Genomic DNA, 26,789 nt, shown 5'->3' on the forward strand with positions numbered 1-26,789 from the left:
GAGGGAAGAGGGGGGGGGGGATGTCACATAGCTAGAGAACGACGAGAAACGGCGGAAGAAAATCTGCGTAGCCGTATATAACCGGAGCGCCCCGATTTTTCACGCACCAGCTGGCCGAGATGTCGTCGCGACCGTCTCGTACTTCGGTCCCACCGTATCTCGTCGAACGTAGCAAATGACTCGTGCAGGTTGTGGAACTTCCAGGGATGGGGGAAAAGGTGAAGGGACAACGGGAGAAGAAAAAGGTAGAATGTGACGGCGACGGGGAAGGGGTTGAGTCGGAGGGTAGGTGGGTTGGGGTGGTACGCGTCACGTACACGCTACGTGCGTCGGATACGTTAGTCGTAAACGGCCGAGGAATCACATACAGGGATGGGGGAGGTTGAAGCCGGTGGTAGCGGCTCGCGCGACTCGATCTTCCCACAGGAGGACGGAAACGGCACGGACAGAGCGTTACTTAAATCGCGCGCTCTGGCTCGAGATCGGGCGTGTCCTACCGTAGGATACGTGGGTGGTACACATGCCTCTCCTCCGCGCGATAGCTCAGGCGAAATCCTACCGATACAATCCACCCCGGACGTTTCGTTTACGGGAAGCTTTTATGACCGACCCCGAGTTTCACCCTGTCCGGTTCACGTCCTCCGATCGGGGGCGGTACTCCCCGATGCACGAACGAACCACAGTGTAACGTCGTCCGTTTTTAAAACGCCAGTAGTATCGTCCGTCATCGATCAGACGTCGTCCTCCCAACCCACTGTCGATCCATGTCGCTTCGAAGCTTCGCTCGTCGACGAATAATGGGGGGTGGTGTGGGAACGAGGGTGGGCATCGTCGCGCGATATTTTGCGTTTCGCTGCGCTCGAGTGGCGCGAGTCACCGTGCGTGCGTGTTAACCGCGCGCTGGCGATCGTGTGCGTGCACGGAATGATCTATCGCGACAGGCCGAATATTGCGCTCGGTATTATCCAGACACGACAGGCTCATTTGCGCCGAGTGGCTCCGTATTGCGTCCACTCGATCTTGGGATCGGTATGCACGGACACTAATGGGCCGAAGGATCTCATTGTCCCTGACACATTCTCATTGGCAGGGATAGGTAGAGAGACAGGAGGGTGCTGGACATCGGGAGAGAAAGATGGAACGCAAATACACACAGCGTTCCGGGGTGTAAATAGACCACGCGATTCGAGGGTCTCTCTACGGTTGTCAGTTGTACGAATGGACACGGGGAGACATTTGCATAATTGCCGGTTGACTCGTGGTTATTTCGCGAATGTGTTCCGTTTTTACATGAAATTATAGACAGAAGTGGGATACTAGAGACACCTCGAATGTATATGTACATATATGAAGGTTTACTTGAGGTTATAAAAGGAACCCATTGGGCCGGCCACGTCTCGTTATTTTTAAACACTTGTGGCTTTAAACGTCCTTGACTCGCTTCTCAATTTTCTAAAACACCTCTCGACCTCGTTCAACCTATCCACGCTTTTCCCGTTTGTTTTTTTTTTTTCATTCAAACTACTTTCACAAGAAGTAGCGTCCAGAAAAAAAGTTCTCCGCGCGCAGTCATTAATTCAACTTAAATTCATAAACAGTCGCCTGTCGGTACGATGTACGCAGGATTTTTATCTTTTAAATTGATCCTCGAGTGTTTACACAGATCTGCACGCGTAAATTGGTTCGCGATCATTCCGGAATACTTAAAAGGGGAGGACCTCAACTGTCCCACTTCGATTTTAACGGGGTTTTGTAGGATGACAGTATACAGGTTCCTTTCCATGAAATATGTTATTCATCGATCATTTACTGAACTTCGATAAGTTTTACATCTTAACGGTACGTAAATTTAATTGCTTATATCTTTCAAATTACCGACTGTCTACACCTATTAGTTCACATATTTCATTAGGAACCTGTATACTATCATCTTACGGAACCCCGTTAAAATCGAAGTCCGACAGTTGTGGTCCTTCCCTAGTTAAACGTAAGTCAATCGATGCTATTCGTGCCAGTTTGAAACACACCTACGATAGAGTCGTGGATTTCGATTAAATGCGGAAAGTCGGCTCCCATTCGAGGCAGAAACACCGTTCACTTAAAGGTATTCGCTCGTTAACGCGATTCGTCCAAGTTACGAAGGAAGTTTTGCTCGAAGGGGGTGGGGAGTCGATGATTCGAGGTTTACGAAAATAATACTAGGTTTGAATCGAACGAGGAGGGCAATTTCCTATCGTTCTAGTTTTCGATTCGACGGGAACACCTATCCGCGGCTCGGTGGATCCAACGGCCTCGGGCACACGCGAGAACGCGAACGAAAAGTGTGTCGCAACACAAGAAGCAACCGGTTAACGAGAGAAACCAGCCGCCAGCTGGGTAAGGTGAGCCGGGCGTAATCGAATAGTGGATTGAAATGACATCCGCCACTTACGTAGTAACTCGACGAGACACCGTGTACCCACCTTCTCCGGGGTAAGTGGCTCGCCGCGCTATCTAGAGCGTATAGAGTCGCGATAGACGTTACACGGTGACCATTATCGGTGCACGTTGCACCTAAGAAACGACTACGGGCAAGGCAACCGTATCGAATTTTCTACGTTGTACAGGGAATCGGCCTCTCTACGTCGCCCGTGTGCCAAGCGCCTGGGTAACTGGATATCGTCGGATCAGCATTCACCTAACATCTGTGAGTCATCCGTTATGACGAATGGGGTTCACTCATCGATAGAATTTCACGTTGGACACGAAATATGTACAGGACGTCGAGTCCGTTTCAAAGAAAAATTCTTACCCATATCGACGACAGTGTACAGTAAATTATGGATGAGCGTTCGAAGGTTCCTCGGCACTGAGTGTTCAGACGTCATTCCCACCATTGGAAGTTCGCCGTGGAACCGATCAAGCTCCCAGTAGTGGGGATGGCGTCTGAACCCTCACTGCAGAGGAGCATTCGAACACTCATCGATGATTTACTGTAATTGGTACCGAAACATTGGCGAAAATACGTATTGCCAGAACACTACCCCGGTGGGGACGTTGTCGACGTGTTTGCGGCCCAAAGGAATTACGCTCCCGTTGGATCGCGGACGTTGACCGTGGAACTTTCAGTTTTCCCCGCAGTATTCGTACTCGTTACCGCCGAAAGTCATTTCGCGACCTGGGAGCAACATCCCGGGCATGAGGCGCATCCGGATTATCCGTGTTAATTGGTCCGTCACGATAGGAACCTAAGTGAGACGTGATGGAAAACAGGTGGGTAGCGAGAAAGGGCTCAAGCATGCAGCGAATGCCTCCGGAGTTGAACGTGACAACGAGTCGCGGTAACTTTTGCGGTAATCGGCGAAAGTGATTCTGCGCGTGGCGGTTCTTTGGCCGTATGTTTTATAGAGTAAACAAGAAACTACAGTATCCCGTTACCAGAGTAATACACTCCTGGCGTTTGTTCTCTCTGTACGTTCCAGTTACTGGTTTTCTCGCTCTGAGACGGAGAGATTCCCAGATGTAACATTGACTTTTTAATGAGGTTTAACACAGCGATAAAGCTTGGAATTCTGACACCATTGATATTTGTTTCAGCCGCATATGGCCATTAGTTTATGAAATAGTTAATCATCAGTGCCGAGGAGCCATCGTGCCGATAATTTACTGAATATAGCATACAACGTTTAATATAAAATATTTCATAAATTAATGGCCATATGCAGCTGAAACAAATTACAATGGTTTCAGAATTCCAAGCTTTATCGCTGTGTTAAACCTCATTAAAAAGTCAGCGTTACACCTGGGAACCACTCCTTGTCATTCTCGGAATAGTTTTACTCGCGACTATTATTTCCATCCCTCCATCTCGGCGGCATTAAACGCGTACCGAAACCAAAAAATGATCGCGATAAGTCATCTAGAACGACGTCTCGCCACTTTCGAAACAACAGAACCCCTTTTTATTCGCTTTATACGAGTACCGTCAGCTGGCCCGGATTGTTTATACTTTTTTTCTTCTCTGTCACCGCGAAACGACTTCGGTCGAATTTTATCCGCATCAGTCTCACTGACCGCCTTTTGCGAAGGACACTCACTGCCCCCGAGAGTACGTTAGAGCCCGAAGATATGACTTTTTACGGTTGCAATAGGAGCTACGCGAAAAGGTGGAGACAACGACAGATGGTGCTCAACAAGTCGAGCCCGGTTGGTCCGGAGGGTGGGACGGACGCATCTCACCCCGGTCCGTCTCTCGCCCTCTTTCTCTTCATTCCGCTCGTAACACGTGCTCCGTCTTCGTTTTTCATCTCGACGCCTACCCCCAGCCGCGTCGTCGCCCGTCTTCGTCACTCGTTCCCGTTTTCTCCAGAGATATCTACGTAATAACGCCACCACCCCCGACGAGTGGGATTTGTTACGTTTATCGTGCAATTTCTCGCCTTTCAAATGTCTTACTTAATTAGACCGTCGCGTAAGTCGGCCACACGATGTTATCACCGTGTCTTCTAGGGGAGGCGGATACAAACGTAACAGTTTGTCTTCGTGTATCTGTAACTTGTAAATTTTGTAAAATTTTTAAAAAGTTCATACACGACGGCAAACCTTCATTACAGGGCAATAGAATCGAACCTAAAGACTTGGAATGTATTACACCAATCTTTGAAGTAAGACTTTCAAGACGTCTTCCAATTTACAACGTCCAACCCATCTTAGAAATTTAATTAAACGCGTACGTCTTTATTCGGGCTGACGGCCGCGGTCTCGAAATCGTCTTTGAGCTGGCGGCTTTTTCATCCCTGTGCCAGGCCGCCCCCTTTCCATCCCGCGGCTTCTGTCCGGCATTAGTCGTCGTACCATCCCTTTGGCTGGTACACCGGGAAGAATGGTCTTGGTGGGTACCCGACAAGAAGAAAGACCACGAGACTCGTCCCTCTATTGGGAGATGGGCTTCCTTTGGCCGGGCACATTTGCATCCGACTCTGTTACACTCGGTCGAACGACAAAGACATACACACGAAGACAAGCAAGCAAGCAAGCAAGCAGTCGCAGATGGCCGAAACTTTGCCCGGGCAGGACAATACCGCAGGAAGAAGGGACACGAGCTGGGCGAGTCGTTGCTTCAGGTTGGGGGTGTAGTGGAACGGTTTAATCGGCTACCTTCTCTACCATCGTTCCCCGGGTATCACCCACCGCAACTCTCCCGTTCGCTCCTCACCCTACATATATCACCCTTTCCTCTGGTTATTCGTCCGATGACGAACAATGCCACCGCTCTCTCTGGAGCTCGATAGGGAAACTGAGCCATCTCTTGTCTCTGTGTGCTCCTCCTTCTGCTAACACCACCGCTGCTGGCTCCTCCACTTTTATCCTTTTCTCCTTTTCTCTTCTGACCGTGCCGCGTGCGCGGGGTAGTACCTATACGTGGACGCTCGGGTGGGGTGGTGTACGCCAGCGCGCAGAGCCCACAGTTTCACCTTTTGGAGCACCACTCTCCCGTCGGAGTTTTCGACGGACCAGCTGTTGTAAAGCCACGAACCGAGAGGGTGGGAAGGGAACGGAGTGGAAAGAGGGGCTCGTGTTGCCTTATAGAATTTTCGACCGGCGATTACCGGAATCGCTTCAGAGCATTTTACACTACTCGTTAGAGAGGGCTGTACCTTCCGGCTCTCCCCAGGGGATAACCTCTCCTACGCTCGGGTATTGCGTCTCCGTTGTAACTGGAAAACTTTCGCGAACAAACGCGATTCGCCTGGTAGCACTGCGGTTTCTCGCAATTTTCCTTCCCGTTCTCGTTTCTCTCTTTCTCTCCCTCTTGTTCCCGTCAACCATTCTTCTCTGTTTTTCTTCGTTTTTTTTTTCACTGTTTCCGCGAACAAAAGAGTTTCCGGAATGAGATCGACGATGGTGAATACACACTCCCCCAGAAACGCGGACATGCTAATTGGTCGGACGCAATATCAAGTCCAGTCAGATGTTGCGGAAGTCCATACGGTACCACGGAAGAGGAAATAAATTTTCGGCTGATCGTTTAATTAAATTTCGTCAGGAAATTGATTAACCCTTTAGCCCTAATGAGACCGGTACTGGTGGCCATAGGAAGCACACCCCCAATCCAATGATCGGTTGCATTCGAGAACGTATCGCGTCTGGGTATTCGTTTTAGTTTCTCGGAAAACGATCAAGGAATGCTTGCAGCCCGGAACGGGAATTAATTTCCAAATGTTTGTGGTTTGTTTTTTTCATCTCTGCTCAATGTCAGATTTCTGCGGATGAATATTAACTTTCTTTTTTCTTTCGTCGAACTTCGTATAATTTTGTAGGACGACGGGAATAGGAAGGAACGGATGTTAATTGACAAATTGCGTTTTCCGGATTTCGAATGAAATCGAGGTCGTCGTCGGTGGAGAATTTGATTACGCGAAACAATTACTACGAACAGCCGGATTTTAGTTTCGCTTGTTACCGGTTCCGATCAGACTTATTCGGAGTTGCGCCATGTAACCGTTATTAATTATTACTTAATTAACAGCGTGCATTATCCGGCCCGCTACATCACTGGACTAAACTACTTACTTTTCGAGCAAATAGATTATCCGTTGTACATGGAAATTGGGGAATACTCGACCAGAGTACCATTGATTTCACGTAACCGAGGAAATACATTTTCAACTTTTTGTTCGAGGAAGTTTCAATTTTTATAATACAATAATATTTCTTCTTGAATGAGTAGACAATTGGCAAACAATTATTAACTGTACAAAATTCCTGATGGTGCTCTTAGAGCAAATAGATTATCCGATCTACATGGAATTTCTCCATTTCCTCCAACAAACAGAACACGATTATTCTTCTTTCTTTTAAATCATTGAGGTTCAAAGGGTTCACTGAATCTTAATTCGAGTTTCACGCAGACACGAAATGACTGGAAGCAAAAGTTAAGAATACGACAGCGAAACAGAAGGGGGATTAAACGGAAGACTAGCGGATACCTGTTGACCCTCGTGGACGAGTAGGGTGAACGCGCAAGGGGGTTGCTGGCTGCCAGGAAGTCCGCCCCGGTTGTTCTCCGTTTCCTGCAGACCAAATGGGGGGGGGGGGGGGGGACGTCTATCCATCCGCGAGCAGGAAAGGCTTGAACGCAAATTGGAAACGTGAGGTGAAAATACCGTCTGGAGTCGTCGGCTGGTTTTACGAGAAGTAGTGTACATGGGAGGCTAGGGCGCGATTTCCAACCGAAACCGAGGCTAGTCTCGCTCGTTTGTTCGGTTTCACCGTGGGGCGCTCGTGTAGTCGAGAACCCGACGTCGTCGAGTCACGATCGACGGTTTTCCTCCCCCTCCCCACCTCCTTCCTCTTTCGTTCTCGCCACCAGAAGAATAGCTGAAGGCATTTGTTCGTCGAACGTCGGGGGCCAACGACCCCGAACGAGCCGGCGCACGATGAGTGTGCAGAAAATCGCGATGAAATATCGGCTCGCGAGAAAAGAGTGAGAAGGGGGAGGGGTCTTTGTGTAGTCCGAATATATAACGACGGGCAAGGAGAGAAACCGTGAAAAGGAACATCCGCGCGAGCCAGGGGTTTTAACCCCCCTCGTTCCCGGAGCTCGATTACATTCGTTACGCCCCCTCGATTTTCCTTGTTCGGCTAATATAGTCGCTGTATTACGCCAACGATGTCACCCGATATTTCTCCCCGCTGCTACCGTCGTAGGCTCTCCTTATATTTTGTTAAACGCATTTCTATCTTCGACGGTTTATCGTGTTAGGGGAGGGAAGACCGTCGGCGAAAAGGCGATTCCCTCGTGGTAGGTCCAGGTGACCTTCATGTGACCTTGAGTACGAAAAACCCACAACTGTAAAAGAGTAGATCTAAATAATAAAATCTAATCGAATAATAGTATCGAAGTTGACGGACATCGCGTTGAGTATTCATTAAAATAAATAATCTGTCAAACCAAACCCAAGTGCGATACTAGAGGTGCTCACGTTAGGTGGGACTCCCTGTAAATGCGATTTCGAAAATCATCGAGAAGCGGCCCACGTTTCGCATGTATCCTCCGACAGCCTCGGTCCAGGCATCGCCTGTGCTTAGTTTCTTTTTTTTTCAAACACCTTTCTGTTTTCATCAGGAAACTGTAAATCGAGTTTCGTTGTCAGTTCTGCGCCCTCCTGAACGTGTCCTGTCCCCTCGTGCAAACCCCTGCCACTAGCTGCGAACCGGCGGGACTCGACCGCTCTTTGCGGAACGGCGGCGGAAAACGCGCGTGCTGTCGTGTCAGCAACAAGGCCTCGTAGATTTCGCCATCGTGCGCCGCCGCCGCGCCCCCGTGTTGAACCTACTCTTGATACCAGTTGTTAACAACATTCAGCGTGTAGTTACAACGGACGGTCGTACGGGCGCGTGTACCACACATTCACGCACACGTACGCGTTTCGGAATCAGGGAGGGGTGGGGGTGGAGAATGGTCCTCGGCTCGTTCCGGTAACAGCGTCCTCGAATAATGGCGTTGAATTTTCCGCGTCCCGTCACGGCCCCCGCGGCACGGATATCGGAAAAATCTCGGCAACGCGGTAACGCGGCAGTTTCGATAGCGAGCGAAACGAGCCACGAGGCGTTCCGTTCTCTCGGCAACCTCCCCTTTCCCCTCAGTTCGAACCGACGATGCGACACGACGTTGAAAATGCGCGTGTCGATCGATAATCCGGAACCGTCGATACCGGTTACCGGGCGATTTTTTCTCGTCTCCCTCCGCCCCCCCCACCCCCTCTCACGACCAATTCGCCGATTAAAACGGGCACCACGGACACCTATATAATACCGTCAACGAGGGCGAATGTTCGAGAGATCAGGGAAGATCCGATCGAAATCCTCCCCCTCTCTCCATTCGATCGCGATACGCCAGAAATAATAATTTTCGCTGAACGAATTACAGAGAAATCGATGGGTGAATGTATGTATCTATTCTATGAAATTTTCATGGTAAATGTGGTGGTTGGACACTCGAATTTAATGTCCGCGTGATTTTGTTTCATTTCGCCAAATGCGATTTTATTTGCGGACGTATTTTCGAACCCCGCGTATCAACAGTTGTGTATCCCGTAATGCTGTATTGAAATTATTTTATTGAATCATTCGAATTTGTTTGAATTAGCTCGATATATAATACTGTTGAGCGGTTTCGGTAGCGGGCCATATATAGAGTGGTAGAAAAAAGGGGTTCGTAACTTGGGGGATAGATTGTACTTGGCAAATGATGAGAAAATGCCTTGATAAATGAGGGTCAAAGGATTAATATTTTCAAAGTTATGAATAATGTTTCGTTTCGTTTGAGGTGATTGACTTTCTCGATTCGGAAGCCATCACTCGCATTAATCGAAACAAAATATTTTTATAACGTTGAAAATATTAATCTTTCGACCCATGTTTATTAAGATTTCTTTCATCATACTCCAGAAGTTATAAACCCTTCCTTTGGTTCACCCTACGTAAGTACATATTTAACCGGTCTATAAACTCTCTGTCTGGTAGTGTATCTTCGGTAAAAGTTACTTCTCAGTTTGAGATTGATGTTAATTACCGAACTACAAATCGTACTGTTCCGTCGAACTGAGCAAAGTTCCTGTGCAGAAGGGCGCAGAGATGTCGATACGATCCGTGCTGGAGTTTCTTCCTCCCCTAATTTCCCTTCGAAGTCGCGCCCCATGAAATTCCGTGGGTGTAATTCGTCGTCTGAAAGGCGCGGGAACGAAGTAACAGGTAGGATTACTGCGGACCCGCGGTTATCGGGCGCCGAAACCCGTCGAATCCATTCGTCCGCCCTCTCGTCATTCCCCCATTTTTCCCTATTATTTCCACCGTCGTCCATCCTATCCCTTCCCCTCTGTCCCGCGAGCGTAACCCAGATTACGTTCGAGCGCATACGATCTGTCCCGGCTGCATCAGAATTAATTTCCTTCCAGCGAAATCAAATGACGTTCAATTTCCAGCGCGCGGCTGCAAATAATTGAGAAACCGCGTCGTCGATTACGAACGAATCGCGCTGTATTCCTACCCCCTCCAATGGATACACATGGCCATCACCCGAGGCCACCTGAAATTGTCACTTTGATCCTACATGAATATTATTATCTTTACAACGAATGAAGGTGTTGAATTTATTACACCGTGCCTACGTGGAAAATAATTCGTCATTTTTCAATTTATATTTAAAACTTCTGCATTCGGTATTTTATCAAAGGTACACGGGATTTAGCTTCTGCCGTCTTCTACTCAGTAGTAATTTCTCTATTGGTAAAAATTGAATTGTAGGTAACCCATTCCGAATTGACATTGCACGGTCCTGAAGATGCTCGATAGTCTCCAATTACCTTTACAACTTAATAGTTTTACGAGGATACAATATCATGTCCGTCAACTTTACGCGGAACAGAATAACTGAGTCTTGATGATTCAGAGTAGCTTCCGATCACTCCCAATCGTATTATCATCGTAGAATAGAATGAATCTCGTGCCAGGGTATAGGCTGAACAACAGTCAGATCTTGTACACAGAGGCGGTCGAATATGGTTCCCCGCTACGATTACAGTGATCCATTACCGGATCTAAATAGGCCAGCCCCTGTTGGCTTAGAGGATGCCTCCATCGTTGATCCCAGGCATAGAATGTTCGCCACGTGGTCATGACCTCCCTCCTTCCCGTGGTATTCAGGTCATCGATAAATTCCTTCGTGCAATTTCCAGATTTCATCCTCTCGCTACCTACTCTACAGGCATTCCTCTCGATCCACTTTACGTACACACATTTTCTCCCCGTCCTAGCTGCTTGTTCTCCAGCCCGTTGATACTTTCTGATCGGCTAATAGTCGGCTGGGTGTTACGTAACAATCATTGTCGTGTTGCCTTGCAATTCGACCGGTTTTGCAAGCGTGTCTACCGCGGGTGTAGCACGGTAGGACGCATGCTCGCGATTAGTTCGCACGATAATTCGGAACGAGGCGCGTATAACCGAGCTTGTTGCCCCGGGTGGATCGCGTGGTCGACGGTCATCGTATCTCTGTGCCCTTCTTTCCTCTCTCCCGTCTGCCCCGACGTCGACGTCGACACGGTGATGTCCGGTCGCTAGCATCGGTCGCAGGCAACAGCACGGCGTGGAGGGTCCGCATTAGCCCATTATCTTAATCTGCCAGCGCGTGGGACAAATAACAGGGTAGCCTCACCGCGTATACACACGTACACACCTACACACCCGTGTACACGTACATATAGCGATTCGACGCGACCCTTCGCCGCCAACCGTGCGCCATTGCCCCATGTCCTCCGCCACGCCGCGTGGCGTGCTCCGCCACGATGTACCTACTCGCTCGGCACCACTCTATATTACGGCCACCGGAAAGTAATATTTTTTTGCCCAAGGAAACTAACATTTTTTTTTCCGGCTGGGTACGCCTGTTATCTAATTGATTACTGGATCGTTGTCGCGATTGAGCGCACGCGCCACCGCTAACCCGTCGATACACACAGCAACCGACGCCTCGTCGCGTTGCGACTGCACGAAGACGGTGGGGTACACGGAAACGTTCCACGATCGGATCTCGTCGCGGAAAAGCAATTCCTGGTACTTTCTCCCTTGTGTTGGGTTTGAGACGACGGAAATATCGGACCGTGTTTCATCACGTGCGTCGACCGTCATGGGTGATCCCCACCCCCTTCCATGGCATCAGGGGTCGCGGAAAGACGAGGGAATAGAAGAAGGTGGACAAAGGTCATTGCAAACGTGGGGGGCAGAGGGAGGACCGCGTGTACGTGAGCCGTAATATACGTGGCCCCCATGGTCTCCTCGACCCTTCTTCCCCTTCGTATATAATCGCCTGCTGCCCCATACCGTGCGCGGAATTGTTTACCCGTGCTTCGTTCCGGGACCTCCGGTGACTTTCGATCGGTCCTCGTTTACCAGCGACATCCCCATGCGTCCTGTGCTTTATACGAGCGGGGGAGTTAAGTGGCGGACAGCTTGATTAGAGGTTCGTTCGTGATTGTTTTATGTTGTTTTTTTTTTCTATTTTAGTAGGTCGTTTGATCGTTCGCTACTGTTTCAATCGCTTGTGTGCAGGGGTGTTAATGATAATATGGGACACTATCCCTGGGTGGATTCTGAATATCGAATGAAGACGAAAATCAAGAATAATGAAATTACGATGGTGGCTTCGTTCACGAGTTTTTAATAGATTGAAACGAAGATTAACGTAAAGATGGGAATGTATTTCGCGCGTATATTACCGATATTTTTAACAACCAATATGTAATTCCAAAACGAACCCTTCAACGCTGTTTGGTCTTACAGAGTGATTTGTAACCGACGTAAGTTCTATTAAAAAAAAAAGGGAAATTGAACCAAGCAGTTCCCGAGTACAGGCTGTCCGTGTAATTTAATCGGTTTCAGGAAAATTGCTCGACGGTAAAGGCGAGACGGACGATTTTTATTCCATTCGCTTTATTAATCGAAAGTTCCGTGGAGGAATGTCTTTCGTTTACGACCGAAACGGGGTACACGCCATCCCACTAAGTATACTATCACCGAGCGTAACTGGCACTGTTAAAACAATACTAGTGATGAATGTACGCTTCACGCAGCCCCTTGCGCGCAATTAATTATTCGCGACTATAGTGATTAATCGTGGTAATTTGAGCGAGCACGGGGGCTGAACACGGTAACAACGAGGGACAGAGGTTACAAGCCCTCCCCCGGCCGTATTTTAATATCGCGCTGCTTCGAGCACAGGGGCGTTGGTTTTTTTCTCAAAGAAATCACGGAATCCCTTCAACACCTGTTGTCCACTCTTCGTTCGTGTCAGATCCATTCTCCCTTTGCTCGTGATCGCAATCACGCGTTCCCTTATCGCCAACGGAGGCCGGAAATGGATGCTGGTCGATACTGTATCGCGATGTAACCCGCCTCCCTCACGATAAATTAATCTCGTAAGGGCTAATTGAAGCGGCTTGCGTAGCATACCGGTGATAAACAAGGAGGTTTGTGACGTAGCGAAGATTGCGACACGTCGAGCACTGTGTATCTAATAAAGGAAAGGTTTCCAATTTACCCTCCGGGAAAGATTCTCCTGACTCGGACGTCGGGTCAATATCTTGATGGATGACCATCTGGACCTTCCGTATGTTCTCGGTGAAATCGGTGGTTCCACCTAAAACCGTGGATTCTGCTGAATGATCAATAACGGTTCAGGCTGATTGGTCCCGATCTGTCTTTTTTTCTCTCCGGTAACCAACGGTTACGACGTGATTTCCAAGATGTTCGTAATACTCAATCTACATAGTGGATCACGTCCTACATATATGTAATAGATTTATCATTCACCCAGGAAGATCAAACTTCATGACACAGACGTTCTCCTTTCAGATATATCTCTTCAGGGGCCGGGGGGCCAGCAGCGTGTCGATCTAAGATACTCCGTTCACCGAAGTCCTCGAGATTGCCGGCGTACGCGTATAGGGGCGGAGAGGGGGAGGAGGACAGGCCGGAGTTGCGCGTCATTTTCCAAAAGGGCAGCCATCGGTCACCCAGCGTCGCCGGAGTTGCGGTTAATCCAGTCCGTTGGTCGTGGTCGTGGTCGTGGTCGGCGACGTGCTCTCGCGGCCGGTCGTAGACGAGGAGGAACGAACCAGACGGGGGCCGGGTGAGAGGACAGAGAGAAAGAGAGATAGATAGAGCAACGAAGAGGAGTGTATAGGAGCGACGAAGGAGAGGACCAGGAAGCATATCCGAGGAGGCAGGAGGTAGGAGGAAGAGCCAGAGAGGAGCGGGCAAGCGCAAGCGCCCGTCCGATCGATGCCCGTCTCGTATAAAGCGCTCGTCCTCGGGGGGCGCGCGACAGTTGGCGTTCCGCATTCGGAACATGCGCCGCGTCGCGGGTACTCCGTGTCAAATCGTATATCTACGTTCGTTCTCGTTGCCAGTGTCCGTCGTCGTCATCGTAGTTGTCGCTGTAACATCGAAACATCGACCTCGGTTCGCGACTCAGGTATACACATCGTCATTAGTGACAGAGGGTTCGTCGGCCAGGATCGTTGCTTGCTGACCGCGTGTTCCTCACAATTGTCATTCGACGTACAATAACAAATCACCCGGGTGAAAAAGGGGAGCTATAAAAACACGTCGACCTATCTACGGATCGAGTTAAGACATCCTGTAATTTATTAGCTTCAAGTCGCCAAGTTTACCATACGATGTACTTACCCTATTTTGACCAGTGATCGCAAGAGGATCGGATTGAACCAGTGAAAGTGACGCCGCTAAGAGACACGGTTCTCTCGGTTCTTCCAATCCCCCCCCCCCCCGGGTAGGATTCGGTATATACAAGTGAAACGAAAAACGGAAGCTTCGCGCGCGAGCTGAATACTTCAACGGTGAAATCTCGTGATTATTCTTCCGTGGTCTTCTCGTTTGTAAAGCCGCAGGGGATATACATTCGCGCGGTGGATCACGGATGTCCAAACTCCTCGCGGATTCTCTGACGGTCTGACGTCGCGGCCACGAGCTGCGTCACGGCACCACCTGGCCACGGTAGCGGCCGATATTCCGCGTCGTTCCGTTGCCGCGTTGCCCGCGACCGTTCGGTGTATCGTCGCCTTTCTGGTCGCGGCGCGTCACGGCACGACGAAGCTGCGGCTGTTTGATCGCTGGCTCGTTTCACGCGACGTGTCACCGACATTCGTCCCGGACGGGATACAACAACCGGGCAGGCGTCAGAACGGCGGTCGCTGGACCGTCCGGCGGACGTCTCGACCGCCGTACGACGAGCCGCTGGATCCAGGAGGTGGCGGAGGAGGGGCTGTGGAGGTGGTGGAGGAGGAAGGCCCGCGGACGTGCAACAAGTTAAGAGGCCGCCGCCGGTACCGTCGACATCGCTGCCGCCGCCGCCACCGTTCTCGCCACGATGTGACATGGATATCCTAGCCGTAGCCTGCGCCCTCGTCGCCACGGCCCTCTACTGCAACACACTGCAAGCGGGTTTCGTCTACGATGATCGGTGAGTGTCATGATATTTTTTCATTACTGGACCACGCGTCCCTTGTCCTTCGATTGGATCAACGGTAACTGCGATGTGTAGTTTTTCTGATAAGTATTAGGACGGTGATCGAATGTATCTCTGAAACGCTTATCGAAAAACGGCTGGAGGAATATTGTTGTTTGGGGGGATATTAAAGATCGTGGGACAACACTTGTGCTGTTATGGAGGATTAACACGTTTGCTACCAAGGTCACATATATGTGACGCTCCGATTTTATGTCAGCATACTTTCTTAGATAAAAATTGAACAGGGTTTGAAAAAATTGAATTGGTTTTTTTGTGTATATTTTGTGTCATTATCTCGGTTTCGTGTATTGTTAATTTCTGAACAAAAGATGTTCCATTGAAGAAAGTCTAACGTAGTCTGTGACGAACATTTTCGAAATAATGCGCTGGTAGCAAACGTGTTAAACTTGGCCTTAGAGTGTAGAACTTTTGACATTACAGTTTCTTTGTATAAGCTAAGTGTCTTGAGAGTAGACTTCCTTTATACAGACTAGGTGTCCTGGATTACATACTTATGAGTGGTAGTCTACATAGTATGTCTGAAAAATAACTGAAACTACCATATATTATTTTAAATACTGATAATGTTATCAAAATTCGTTCAGTTTATTTAAAGTATGTTCATTCGGTATTAATACGACGCTGGACACGATCAACTAGTGAGTGGGTAGATTTCTTGGAAATTTGATTTTGGATTCCTCTTGAGTATCCTTGTCACGTTTGCTTGTACACAGACGATATTGCATGTGCTCATGGTACCGTGATCTTGCGTGTATTTTTGGTGATAATGCAAACAGCAGTATTCACCCATCCGCCGTATTCATCAGATTTGGTTCCACGTGATCACTTCCTACTTCCTAGAGATCCGGAATTCCTATGAAAGGGATTCGCTACGATGACATTCCTGCCATAGAAACTGCCGTGACAAGGATGCTCGAGGCGATTCCGAGAGCAAATTTCGATAAATCTATTCATATATTGGTCGTGTCAAGCATTATATTAAATCCAAAGGAACATCCTTTGAACGAAGTGAACAATTTTTTGAAACATGGTTAGAGCTTTAATTAATATACTGCTGATACTGCTACTTTTCAGACATATTGTGTAATGGATATTTCCTATATTTACAGTAAGATTAAGATACAAGTGTGATTACCAAGTACGTAAATAAGGTTCTCAAATCTCGTTCACATAATTCGATGCAGATGTATTTTACGCCTAAAAAAATATTCTCACGTTATTTTAACGCGACGTGTAATGTAATTGTAACTTAAAGGTGTTGATCTTATTTAGAACAACGTATTGACAGTGGTTTAGTACGATACCGTATTTTCTTCGTCCATTCGTTCGCACAGAACAATTAGAATCGTGTTTTCTCTGGTTCATCCGAATCACATCGAATCGGTATTCTATTGCCACTTTATTGGCTCAACTTTTCTTCCCCTCCACTTATCCACGCAATTGGCCATCTCCTACCGATGTATAGCTCAGGGCGGCTGGGGAACCGTTTGGGGTGGATTGCAGTGGAATGAAAGATTTGACCCTTGCGATGTTCACCCAGTGATACCCGTAAACGATGCGATACACGGGGGCCATAACCGAATGATTCAACTCGTAGACCAACGGGACATTAAAATTCGTCGATTTAGCGGGATTGTCCTAGTACAAGACTGCCTAATGGCGGCGATAATATCAGTATTTATAGCCATCGACGCAATAGACACCGGGGGCAGAGTATAACGGCAAACAAGCGCAAACACAATGAATAAAGGACAAGTCGCAGCTGGATAAGCTGATTTACGAGCCACAGCGATTTGCTCTGCGATTTCATTTAATCCGGTCCTACTACAGGTTTAGTTAATCAGATATTACTAATTACGCAAATTGGGACGTTACCAACAGCAACAGGACGCAAATCATACCGCGACTGAATTAACGTTTTCTGTTTTTAGACGATCGGAAACAAACGGGCTAAACATTCGATTTTCGGTTTAGGGGATATCAGAGTTATAAATGTAACCGTATAAACTATTCCCAGCAAGGATATCAACGAGAACTGGTTACTAGACTTATCAAAATTGTCATCTACTGCAGTGTTTGCTGCAGTCGAATTTCTAGACGTAGCATTCTTCCAAACAGACGATTGTTAGTCCTTGAACCAACGAAAGAGTCAATAAAACGTCCATTCCTGACGTTTTTCTCTTTCACCAGCTACAGACTCCTCTCAATTATCGTCTCGATCATGGGTCCGCGCCAGGACAATAATCTTATAGGGAGAAATGCTTCAGACCCTCGTAAATTCGTTTTTGTAACGCCTGGACAATAATCGTGTAGACCAAGCCAGACAATAATCAAGAAGAGTCTGTACTCTACATATAAAAAAACTGTCAGTTCCTATTCCAGTTCCTTGATATTTCCCACAATTGTTTCGATGCAATATCGAAATTATCCAAACCTAGAGACATTCGATCCTGACATAATTCTCTGTTTTCCCGTTAGTGGAGCTCGCGGCCCAGCTTCTAAAGACCTTTCCCACTTTCCTGTATACTCTCCATTATTATTCGCAGCTAGTAGATAGGATTCGGTACGCAGCACACGGCCACGCCGTCCGGCCGGCCGTCGTATAATCCAAAGTTACTCCGACGATAAGCGTCCTTAATCCGAAGCTCTCGAATTCTATGATACCGAATCCCTTAATTGAGTACCCCGTAATCTCCGTAGCATCGTAGTTGCGGGTCGATCAGCTGCGAGAGGGTCGCTCGACGTGCTCACCGAGCGCGGGCCCCCTCGATTACGTACTTCTGGCGTCATCGATGGGAATCTGTTGCGTCGTTATCGCGGGACCGCTCTCGGTCGCGCGCCTCCGTGAACTGTGCGCACAGGGTGCAACGACCACACCGGCTACCGATAACTTCCCCGCCGACCATTGACAGCGTGGACCCGATAACGCGCCGATTTATTCGCCTGTATTTTCACCGATAAGCTCTTCGAGCGTAAGAACCGCGTCGGTAGTCTTCGTTGTGCAATCGATTCGGATCTCTGTCTCGCCACGATGGACCGACGATTTCGATATAGTGGGTGTACATAGTACTGGAGATTATAGATCGCAAGCATTCTCACGCAAGAATTACGGAATAAATTTGTTTAGTGGAATTGTTGATTTGGAAAAATTATTATACAATCTTTATTGTATCACCGACTGGTTTCTCAGTTGTGCTATAATTATAGGGTAGTTTTTAACCCGTTCAACGGGGGAAAATACTACCGGTCGGAATTATTTTTAAGTTAGTACTATTCCTTTGTTTATTGTTCCCTGTTTCCTCGACGATTCGCCTCGATTCCCATTACAAGTAACTCGATCGATGGCTCTAACGCAATAACGCAGGTTTGACTGATCATACGAATCAGTTTTGTTCCGGCGGTCGCGTTAGAAGTCAACCGTGCCGCTCCCGTTCTAATGGAATCGTTTGTGGACGGTTCGCCCCGACGATCAAACGTTTAATCGTCGAATAAATTAGCGCGACGAGCCTATGCTCAGCGACACGGCGAGCAAAGGGCTCGGTCGGTATCACGCCGTTGCGCCCAGACGCTCCCAACGGTGCCTTAAAATCCCGGGTAATAACGAAAAACGGGCGGGCGCATTAAAGCCCCGGGATAATTTTTCATCCATATCCGGCCCATTAGCAGCCACCCCCGTTCGACGCGACCGCCATGGCCGGACCACCGCCAGCCAATGCGCCCGTAGCGACCATAATCAAGTCGAGTCCAGTTATTAACGGGGGAACCCGGCCGAGTTTCCACTGCCACGCTCGCCGTCCTTTTTGTCTCGTCCTCTGCCTCGTTTTCGCTTCCTCCTACTGGCCCCCATCGCTACCCGTTTCCCTCTTGCCTCGTTCGTCGCGACAATCGCAAAAAGTTCCGCGACAACGACGCCTCGCGACCGCGAAAATTCCCTCCCGCTAATTTCCTGACGTCCACCCGTCGCTGAATATTAATCATCTCCAGTTCTTCTCGAGTAAGGGTAGTAATAACGACTCTTGTTTACTGCTTACGTACGTTCGTAATGTACATCGTTGCGTCACGAAGTCATCAACACGGTTGCGACGTGAAAAAAGATTGTCAGTAGACACGAAACATAAAATCTGAATTTCCTCATTATTTCCGATTAATAAGGTGAAACATTCCATCGATCTTGGACACTGTGTGTGCATGTTCATTATGCGTCTCTAGGGAATACCGTAGATCGGACCAAATGTACGGGGGTGTCGGTTTACCCCTAGCCAAATCCACGGCCATCAACGTGCTCGCCCGGAAGGGGTGTGTACCCCCGGCGGTCGTAAAAAATGAAGAAAAGTTTGTATGATAAATAGGAGATACGAGATCCGAAGATCCCCCGTCTGGTTTATCCGGCGCATAGGTTTCACCCCTCTCCCCCTAGAGTTTACCGTCTCGAGAGTTTATTCTGGCCGCGGCTGCGAGACTAGGCCAGACCCCCGCGCCATGCTAAAACTGGTGGGATAATAAAACTGCCGTATTTTACTGCGTCGCGGCGCGACCACAATGCCTTGGCAGAGAATACGGGGGCATATTTATTTGCTTAATGTGTATGTGTCTGTGTGTGTGCGAGTATTCGCGTTTTTTTTAAGGAACTAGGTATAGCAAGAGAAACGCGTCAGGGAAGAAGGGGTGAGTGGTAGAGTCTCGCGAGCGAAGAAATCGCGGTAGAAACTTTCGTTACGGTTTACTCTCGTCTATTCAGCCTAATCCTGTGAACCGACGCATCCGAAGGATATTCGCGGTCGCAGCTGCACGCGATGCGCCCAAAAGAAAGGTTGTCCCCGTGGATTTCATCCCCCACGAGCAACAGCAGCAGCACAGAATAAGAAATAGTCGTGCCCGTTGCGCACGGTCGAGGCTTAGCTCTTGCGTTCTCTTACCCGATTGTTGAATAATACCGCAGTGTTCGCCGCCGCCACTCAGTCGCATGAAATGTAAAACGGTGCATTACTATTTCAGAATCGCGCGCGGACTTTTTCGCAGTGGGTATACCACCACCGCCCGTCTTTTCCGGGAATGCGCGTGAATAATAGACGAGCCCTTAGAACGACACTCGTATCTTGGAGTCAAAGGCGGCGAACGCGCGTGCGGGTGGTGGGATAGAATGCTTTCCTCCTCCCTTCGAATAGGAGTCACCCTTTCCACCCTACCTTCGATCGTAACGATGAATGCAATCTCGCAGCGTATGAATAATCGAAATCGATTACGGGACCGTTGTTTTCCACGCGTTCTCGCTAGCCACCACCATCCCCTCCCACGTTCCCCATTTGATTCGCAAAAACGTCGGAAGCCGGGAGAGCCCGAGAAACACCGGGTTTTTCCCGATATATATATGTATATATATATATACATATATGTATATATATATATGTATATATATATATACGCACCGTTTCCCTCGTCGTGTATCGAGGAGAGAGAATAACAGCCGTGTTTTGCCGTGCGTTCGCGCCCGTGTTGATGTTTCTGTAAAATAATGGAATTAAACCGGTCACCTTTTCCATGCAGCTTGTTGTTTCACGGTGCACTCGTTCCACCATTTCTTTCTCCCTCGCGTTTACTAGATGTGACATGGTCGATCAGAGACACCCCGTAGACGTTTTGCCGCGGGAATCCGAAAAAATTCGCCGATTCATCGATGGAAGGAATTCCTTCTGTTCCGTGGTTTGCGTCGAGCTCGCGGAATCGACAGGCGCCGCTTGTTCGCGACGAATCGATAATACACGATATAATCCGTTATGTCGCGCGAGCGATGTGAAAAATTACTATCCTGGTCGAGGGACACGCGAAACGACTGCATATGGGGGCAGACTAGCGTTTCAGTCCTCTGGATTACCGGTATATCTACCATTTGGTGGATATTTCAGGAATATTAAAAAATCGCATCGTCGAGGCTGAGCGCAAGCTCGCCCCGTAACAGATAGCCCGGCCGAGCGAAACGAACATTTCCACTCGAATTAACCCCCACTGGCCGGTCCTCTAACGGTGCTCTCGCGCAGCCACGATTCGTAACGTTGGAACCACCGTCTGAAAACAAAAAGCGAACAGTTTGGCGGAGGTGGAATAAAAAAAAAAAAAGAAAAAGCGACGGGGAGACCGATTCCACGCCCGCTCTCGCGAAATAGATCCTTGGATCGTATGCAAATCCCCGCCTCGTTGTTCTGTCCGTCGTTGTCAGCTGTCACTGACAATGCACCTATCCGGATAAACTTTGCAAAGAGCCCCGGGTAACTTGGGCGGCGCGCGCGTGGATGCAATAGAATTTGAATAATGGGAACGCATAAATTGAGACTATTCCGACGATTTTATATACGGGTATAACCGGCGCCCGTTATTGTTTTAAGGCGAGCAATTTATGTGTGAAAAAAGAAACGTTACGAACGGTTCGCGGCGATTGTCTTGTCGATATATAGGGTGCTTCCAAACTGGCTGGCACAATTTGATAGGAGATGATTGTATATGGTAAAATAAATCGAAAATGTAGACTAATACTTTTTCTCTATGATCGAGGTAGTCGAATTGGAAAGTCTGAATTGAGTAGCACTGGGTTGATGGGTCTGTTCGGTACATTCTGTTTCTACTTATTGTCAGCACGAACACATACTACTTATATGTCAGATGAGATGGCGGAATCATTTTCTTTTATTCGATGCTTCGTTTCCGACATAATCAATTTTGAAGATTCATTCAACATGCATACAAAGTCTGAACAAATAATATTTAAAAGTGCGATTCCTTGTGAAAAAAATAAGAAAAAATGTACAGTAAAATTTGTCATTCTGGGCTTAGTTTTCGAGAAAATCGAATTTGCAGATTAATCTGCAATGTGTGTATTTGTGCATGGAAATAAATAAAAACGAAATGCAATGACCGGACGCGCTGTCAAAGTCGTATTCAATTGCACGCGTATCTAACAGATATTCATAGTCGATTTTCTTGAAAACTAATCGGAGAATAATAAAATTTTATTTTATATTTTTCTCTTATTTTTTTCGCAAGTAATCAAGTGATGTCCGCTTTTATTCATATATTATTCGGCCGTTTCCTGTATGCATTCGTGCTGCCAGTAAGTAGAAATGGGCTATAATGAATAGCCGCATTAGCCAAGCCCTAGTAAATTGCAGAGATTGAAATTCGTTTATCTCGGAAACGAAGTATTTTGTAGAAAAATTTCATTCTACATTTTCGATTTATATTTGCACACAGAATCCATCTCGTTTCGAATTGTACCACTAATTGAGAGATACCCTGTATATCGAGCCATTCAAATATTTTGAGTGGTGTTAAATTAGATCATAAAGAGTAAGATCTTTTCTTTCTATTCATGCTTACCCTGATTGTGTGCTTTTCTCTGATGAGTATTATCGTAGGAACAAAGTGTTCTCTAAATTGCTGTTGTTATCCTTCGCTTTTTATCGTTATTACTGTTTCCATTGAGTGCCCGGTACTTTACGTTATTAAGGGATATCGTCCCGAATCGATAAATCTATCTCTGTATCCATCTAAACCACGTGCTCCGCATAAATATCCAATATGTCACAGTGTTGAAACTATTCCGCCGGATGACTTTTACAAATCGACTGGTCGCTCCAGCCTATAGTACTTTTTCTACCGATGACAAATTCCGGCTATTCGTCACATACGTCGCGTCTCCGTTTTGTTCGATCGGTTTGCTCTTATTAAAAGAATGCAATCGATTCATTGTACTCAAGATTAAATTCGCGGTTCTTCGTACAAATGTCCCAACTTTTAATCACATTTACGAAGTAGCTACAATCACATAATACCGCACAACTCTCGATCTATCGAACGATCCAAGTTCATATAAATAACCATAGACTTCTAACTAAAAGTTTTCCTCGTGAAATTGAACAAGTCGAACGGACCTCACTTTGAAGCGTCAATTCAGTCTGATTCGCAGCAGAAAGTGATAGAACCGTGCACAATAATTCACTTTCAAAATCACCAATAGTTTGAAATTACATACGCAATATTCACCGTACAAATCATTGGCGTCCAATCGAATCGCAATGATTACAATCTCATTCAAAACAACGCCAACTAACACACACCAAATTCCAAATAATACACGCCAAAAATATCGAAGGTTTCATAAAATGTCAGACCGAACGTGGTTCGATACGAGTAAAAAAGGAGGTCGACACAGCCGCACCTTAAATCCTGTAAATTAAGCCTCCGATCTGGGTCATCGTCGAATTCCCTTCCACAATCGCGGTCTCCAATAACAATTATTATTTCACGTCATTTTTCGTCACAGCGACGGCACAGTCTACACGGTGACCCCGCGCATATTTACGGGGCGATGCCGGCGAATAATTAAACGGAAGAATGGAAACAAAGAGACACACCGGCCGCGTTGTTGGACGCACCCGTGGTCCACGGTGTTCGGAGCGCGCGTCATTTGGCCCGGCCGTTGGCTGAAATTCTTGCAAATTTCGCCCAACCGAAATATCGGTTTATTTATTCGTGCACCACCCGGCAGGGGTGTCCTCCGTTTATGTATGCGGCTGAAGCCCACTCGCGCCAATAAACCATCGCGACGCCGCGCGGCGTCGTTTCCTGGCCGCGGCGGTTAGCATTCATCCTGGTCGAGACTGAACCATCGGGATAATTAATTACTAGGTTCTTGATGGGACCCCGTGTGTATCTCTGAGTGAAATACAACGGGCGTGCGTCGTTGATGGGAACGGCGATCCGCGAACGAAAACAGACGAGAGACTCCGCTGGACAGAGAGGATTTTTCTCGATGTATAGAAGACCAAGACTTAGTTTATCTCTTGGTACGGAAATTCCGTTGGGCAGTCTCGAAACGGAATCCGAGAGAACGGTCGTACCACGTGGACAAAGGGTTTTCGGAACAGAGGCACGCGACATACAGGGTGGTCCAGTAAGAATTACCACTTGAATATCTCCGTTGTTTTTGGAAATGTGGAAGAACTTTATTAACAACAGTTATTCAGTACAGAAGTGGTTATAATATGGTATTATAAAATGTCGAGGTCACCTTTACTTTTATGCCTTGCATCTCGATTCATCTGCTCGTAAGTTTATAATGCAGTCGTCTTTCAAGTGCTAATTCTTTTTGGATCACCCTGTACATTCCCCCCAGCTAGTCGACGTCGGTTTGCATCGAGCCGAACGGCACTCAAAGTCGCCGATGATTGGATGGCCGCCGTATGGACAGTGGCCCATTTCTGGTCCGCTTTGTAGATGCAAAAGAGGAAATATCAGGCTAGAAAAGATCGATCCGTGTAGTACGTTCCTACGAATGTTTGTTCCGTCGTGACTGGCGTTCCTCGTGTCTTGGTCATCTTGGTTTTATCCAGGCGAAGACGATGAATACGTGGATATTCGGAAAATGTACAGGGATGGACTTTCCTTCGGGCTTTCTCGAAGCCTTTCAGATCGTGCCACGTACGATGTTTGTTCTTCCTATAATAATTTATTACATTTTTTATGTGATCCTGTGTAGTTAGGGCTGTACCTGATTTTATGTCATATTTCCTTCTTTGTGATTTTGTTTCTGTGTTCGTATAGTATGCGGTCGGTCGTTAACGTGTGGTTTTGGCATAGGTTGCAGTGTGGTGGGGTTGCCTTTTTAATTTGGTCTTCATTTCGGTGTTCGTTTCGGCAAACAGACGGTGATCTCGGCAGCGAAATGGACTCGGACCGAAACGTGTGATTCGCTGCGTCGCGGCTCCGTTTCTGAGCTCGGTACCCCGACGACGACGCAGACGACGGGATGAATATGCGACGCGTGTTACGATTTAATTGAGTGACTAGGAGGACCGAGACCAGAGCAAGCTATGGTGCTCTCTACGGCACTTCGAGGACGGCGTTACAACCAGTGAATCCGCGAACAGGGCTGCAATTACATGCGCGTAGTATGGGACTGAATTAGCTACGGTTAATTTGTGTACCATTATTTGCCGTAACACCTCAGACAGATTCTCCTGCCTTAATCATCGCGATCGACGTGAGCACAGTTTAATCGTTGGATTGTTTCTCTTTTATTCACCTTCCACGCACACGAAAGGTTCTGTTGCTACTTGTTTTTTTAGATTGAAAAATAGTGAAATGTAACGAATATGTGGGTTAATGAGTTCGGATATGAAAAGTGCGAAGGGAATGGGGGAATGAGTTGATCGTGGAACTGGATCGTTTCAGTTTCGCAGGAATAACTCTTTACCTCAATGGTTCTTAACCTTTTCGAAGTCACGGAACACTTTTAATTATACGAAAAATTTGCAGCACACAAGAATCATTAAGGTTATAAAATTAACAATAAAAATATCCATGAACATTAACATAATTTCCTAGCTAGTACGCCGTTTTTATATTTTAATACAAACACCGGTTAAAAACCAGGGTTGGACACATTTTATTTCAGATAAAATAACAAAAAAATCATTCGAAACAATGATTTATTTCAAATACTTTTTTATTTTTATTTTACAAACAACATAAGAAAACTAATTTGATTTTGTGTTTAATTCAAATAAAGTATTTTCCGATAAAATTTTATTTCGGTTACCTCGCTCAAATAAAATAACAAATAATTGTCCTGCGAGAATTAATAACGCTGATACAATAAAAGCAGCGAGTATTTGAGGAATTATTTGAATATTTGATCAGATAAAAAGTACAATGAAAAATCATTTCATTTGTAATCCAAATAACGAAATAATCTAAAGGAGAGTCATTTGACGATTCAAATGTACAAACACATAATTATCTGAAATGAAATATAGCCAGATAACATAATACAAGCCTGTTAAGAACCAGTGGTTTAGCTTCTATCTCCTTTCTCCGTGCACAATGAGTAATTATGAAAAGTCGGGAAGCTCGGTGAGAAATAACCCTGGGTCTTCGTCGATGATCGTAAATCGAATATTTCGCGCGGTTCGTGCGAAACGATGATATAATCGGGGCCGATTGGCCGACGCCAGGTGGTATCGTTTCTCGACCCTACTATTCTCTTTTTTCGCCCCTCTATGCCCTCCCATTTCCCCCGTGAAATCAGCGCCCGCTCGAATTGGAACGAATCGACGGGAGACACGCGCAGCGCCATTTTAATGCTCGTTTCCTGGGTCAGCCGTCGCGGTGCAACAGTATCGGGACCAGAAGTAATTTCGATCTGGGGATACAGCGTGTGCGAGAGCGCGCTAATGAATTCAGCCGTGTGATTTATTAATCTATAAATTGTTCCCGATCACTCGTATGCCTTCCATCGGAATCCCGTTTCGTGAATTTCGATCCGATAAAAAATGCAACTTCATTGTCACGCGGCGGGAAGATTGGTCCACGGACGAATTCCCATCGATCGGGAAACGAGATATCAATTCGGACGTTCGTTAATTATTCGTCGAACATACGTTTTAACGAGGTTCCCGTTTTCGTACAACTTCGTAGACATTTAAAAAACATCGTGTTTCTTCGTCGATAAGATTTCCCCGTTCTACTTCTGTAGAAGCAATTAAAATATCCTTGTGTTGTTCTCCCCGTTTTCCCCAGAATTCCCAAAAATTAATGTTCTCTCGAATAAATAAATAGAGCATTAAGCCGCAATAATAAAGTCCGCCGCAACAAAGAGCGGACTAAATTCGAGGTTCCCGGGGGTTTAGCAACCGTGTCTTTCTTTCGT

The 26,789-nt window shown here is 47.1% G+C and overlaps 1 protein-coding gene across 1 annotated transcript in view; it reads left to right on the forward strand.

The window, feature by feature from the left end:
* Positions 1–14,666: 14,666 nt before the first annotated feature.
* The window catches only part of LOC107192207 (transmembrane and TPR repeat-containing protein CG4341-like), a 229,964-nt gene continuing 217,841 nt past the window's right edge, over positions 14,667–26,789 (forward strand). Inside the window, exon 1 of the mRNA XM_015581417.1 lies at positions 14,667–15,019. Coding sequence (XP_015436903.1) covers positions 14,934–15,019 — 86 coding nt within the window. The 5' untranslated portion in view covers positions 14,667–14,933. The remainder of the gene's footprint in view (positions 15,020–26,789) is intronic.

This window comes from Dufourea novaeangliae, unplaced genomic scaffold (genome assembly GCF_001272555.1).
Source record: "Dufourea novaeangliae isolate 0120121106 unplaced genomic scaffold, ASM127255v1 scaffold299, whole genome shotgun sequence".
Taxonomy (NCBI): Eukaryota; Metazoa; Arthropoda; class Insecta; order Hymenoptera; family Halictidae; genus Dufourea; species Dufourea novaeangliae.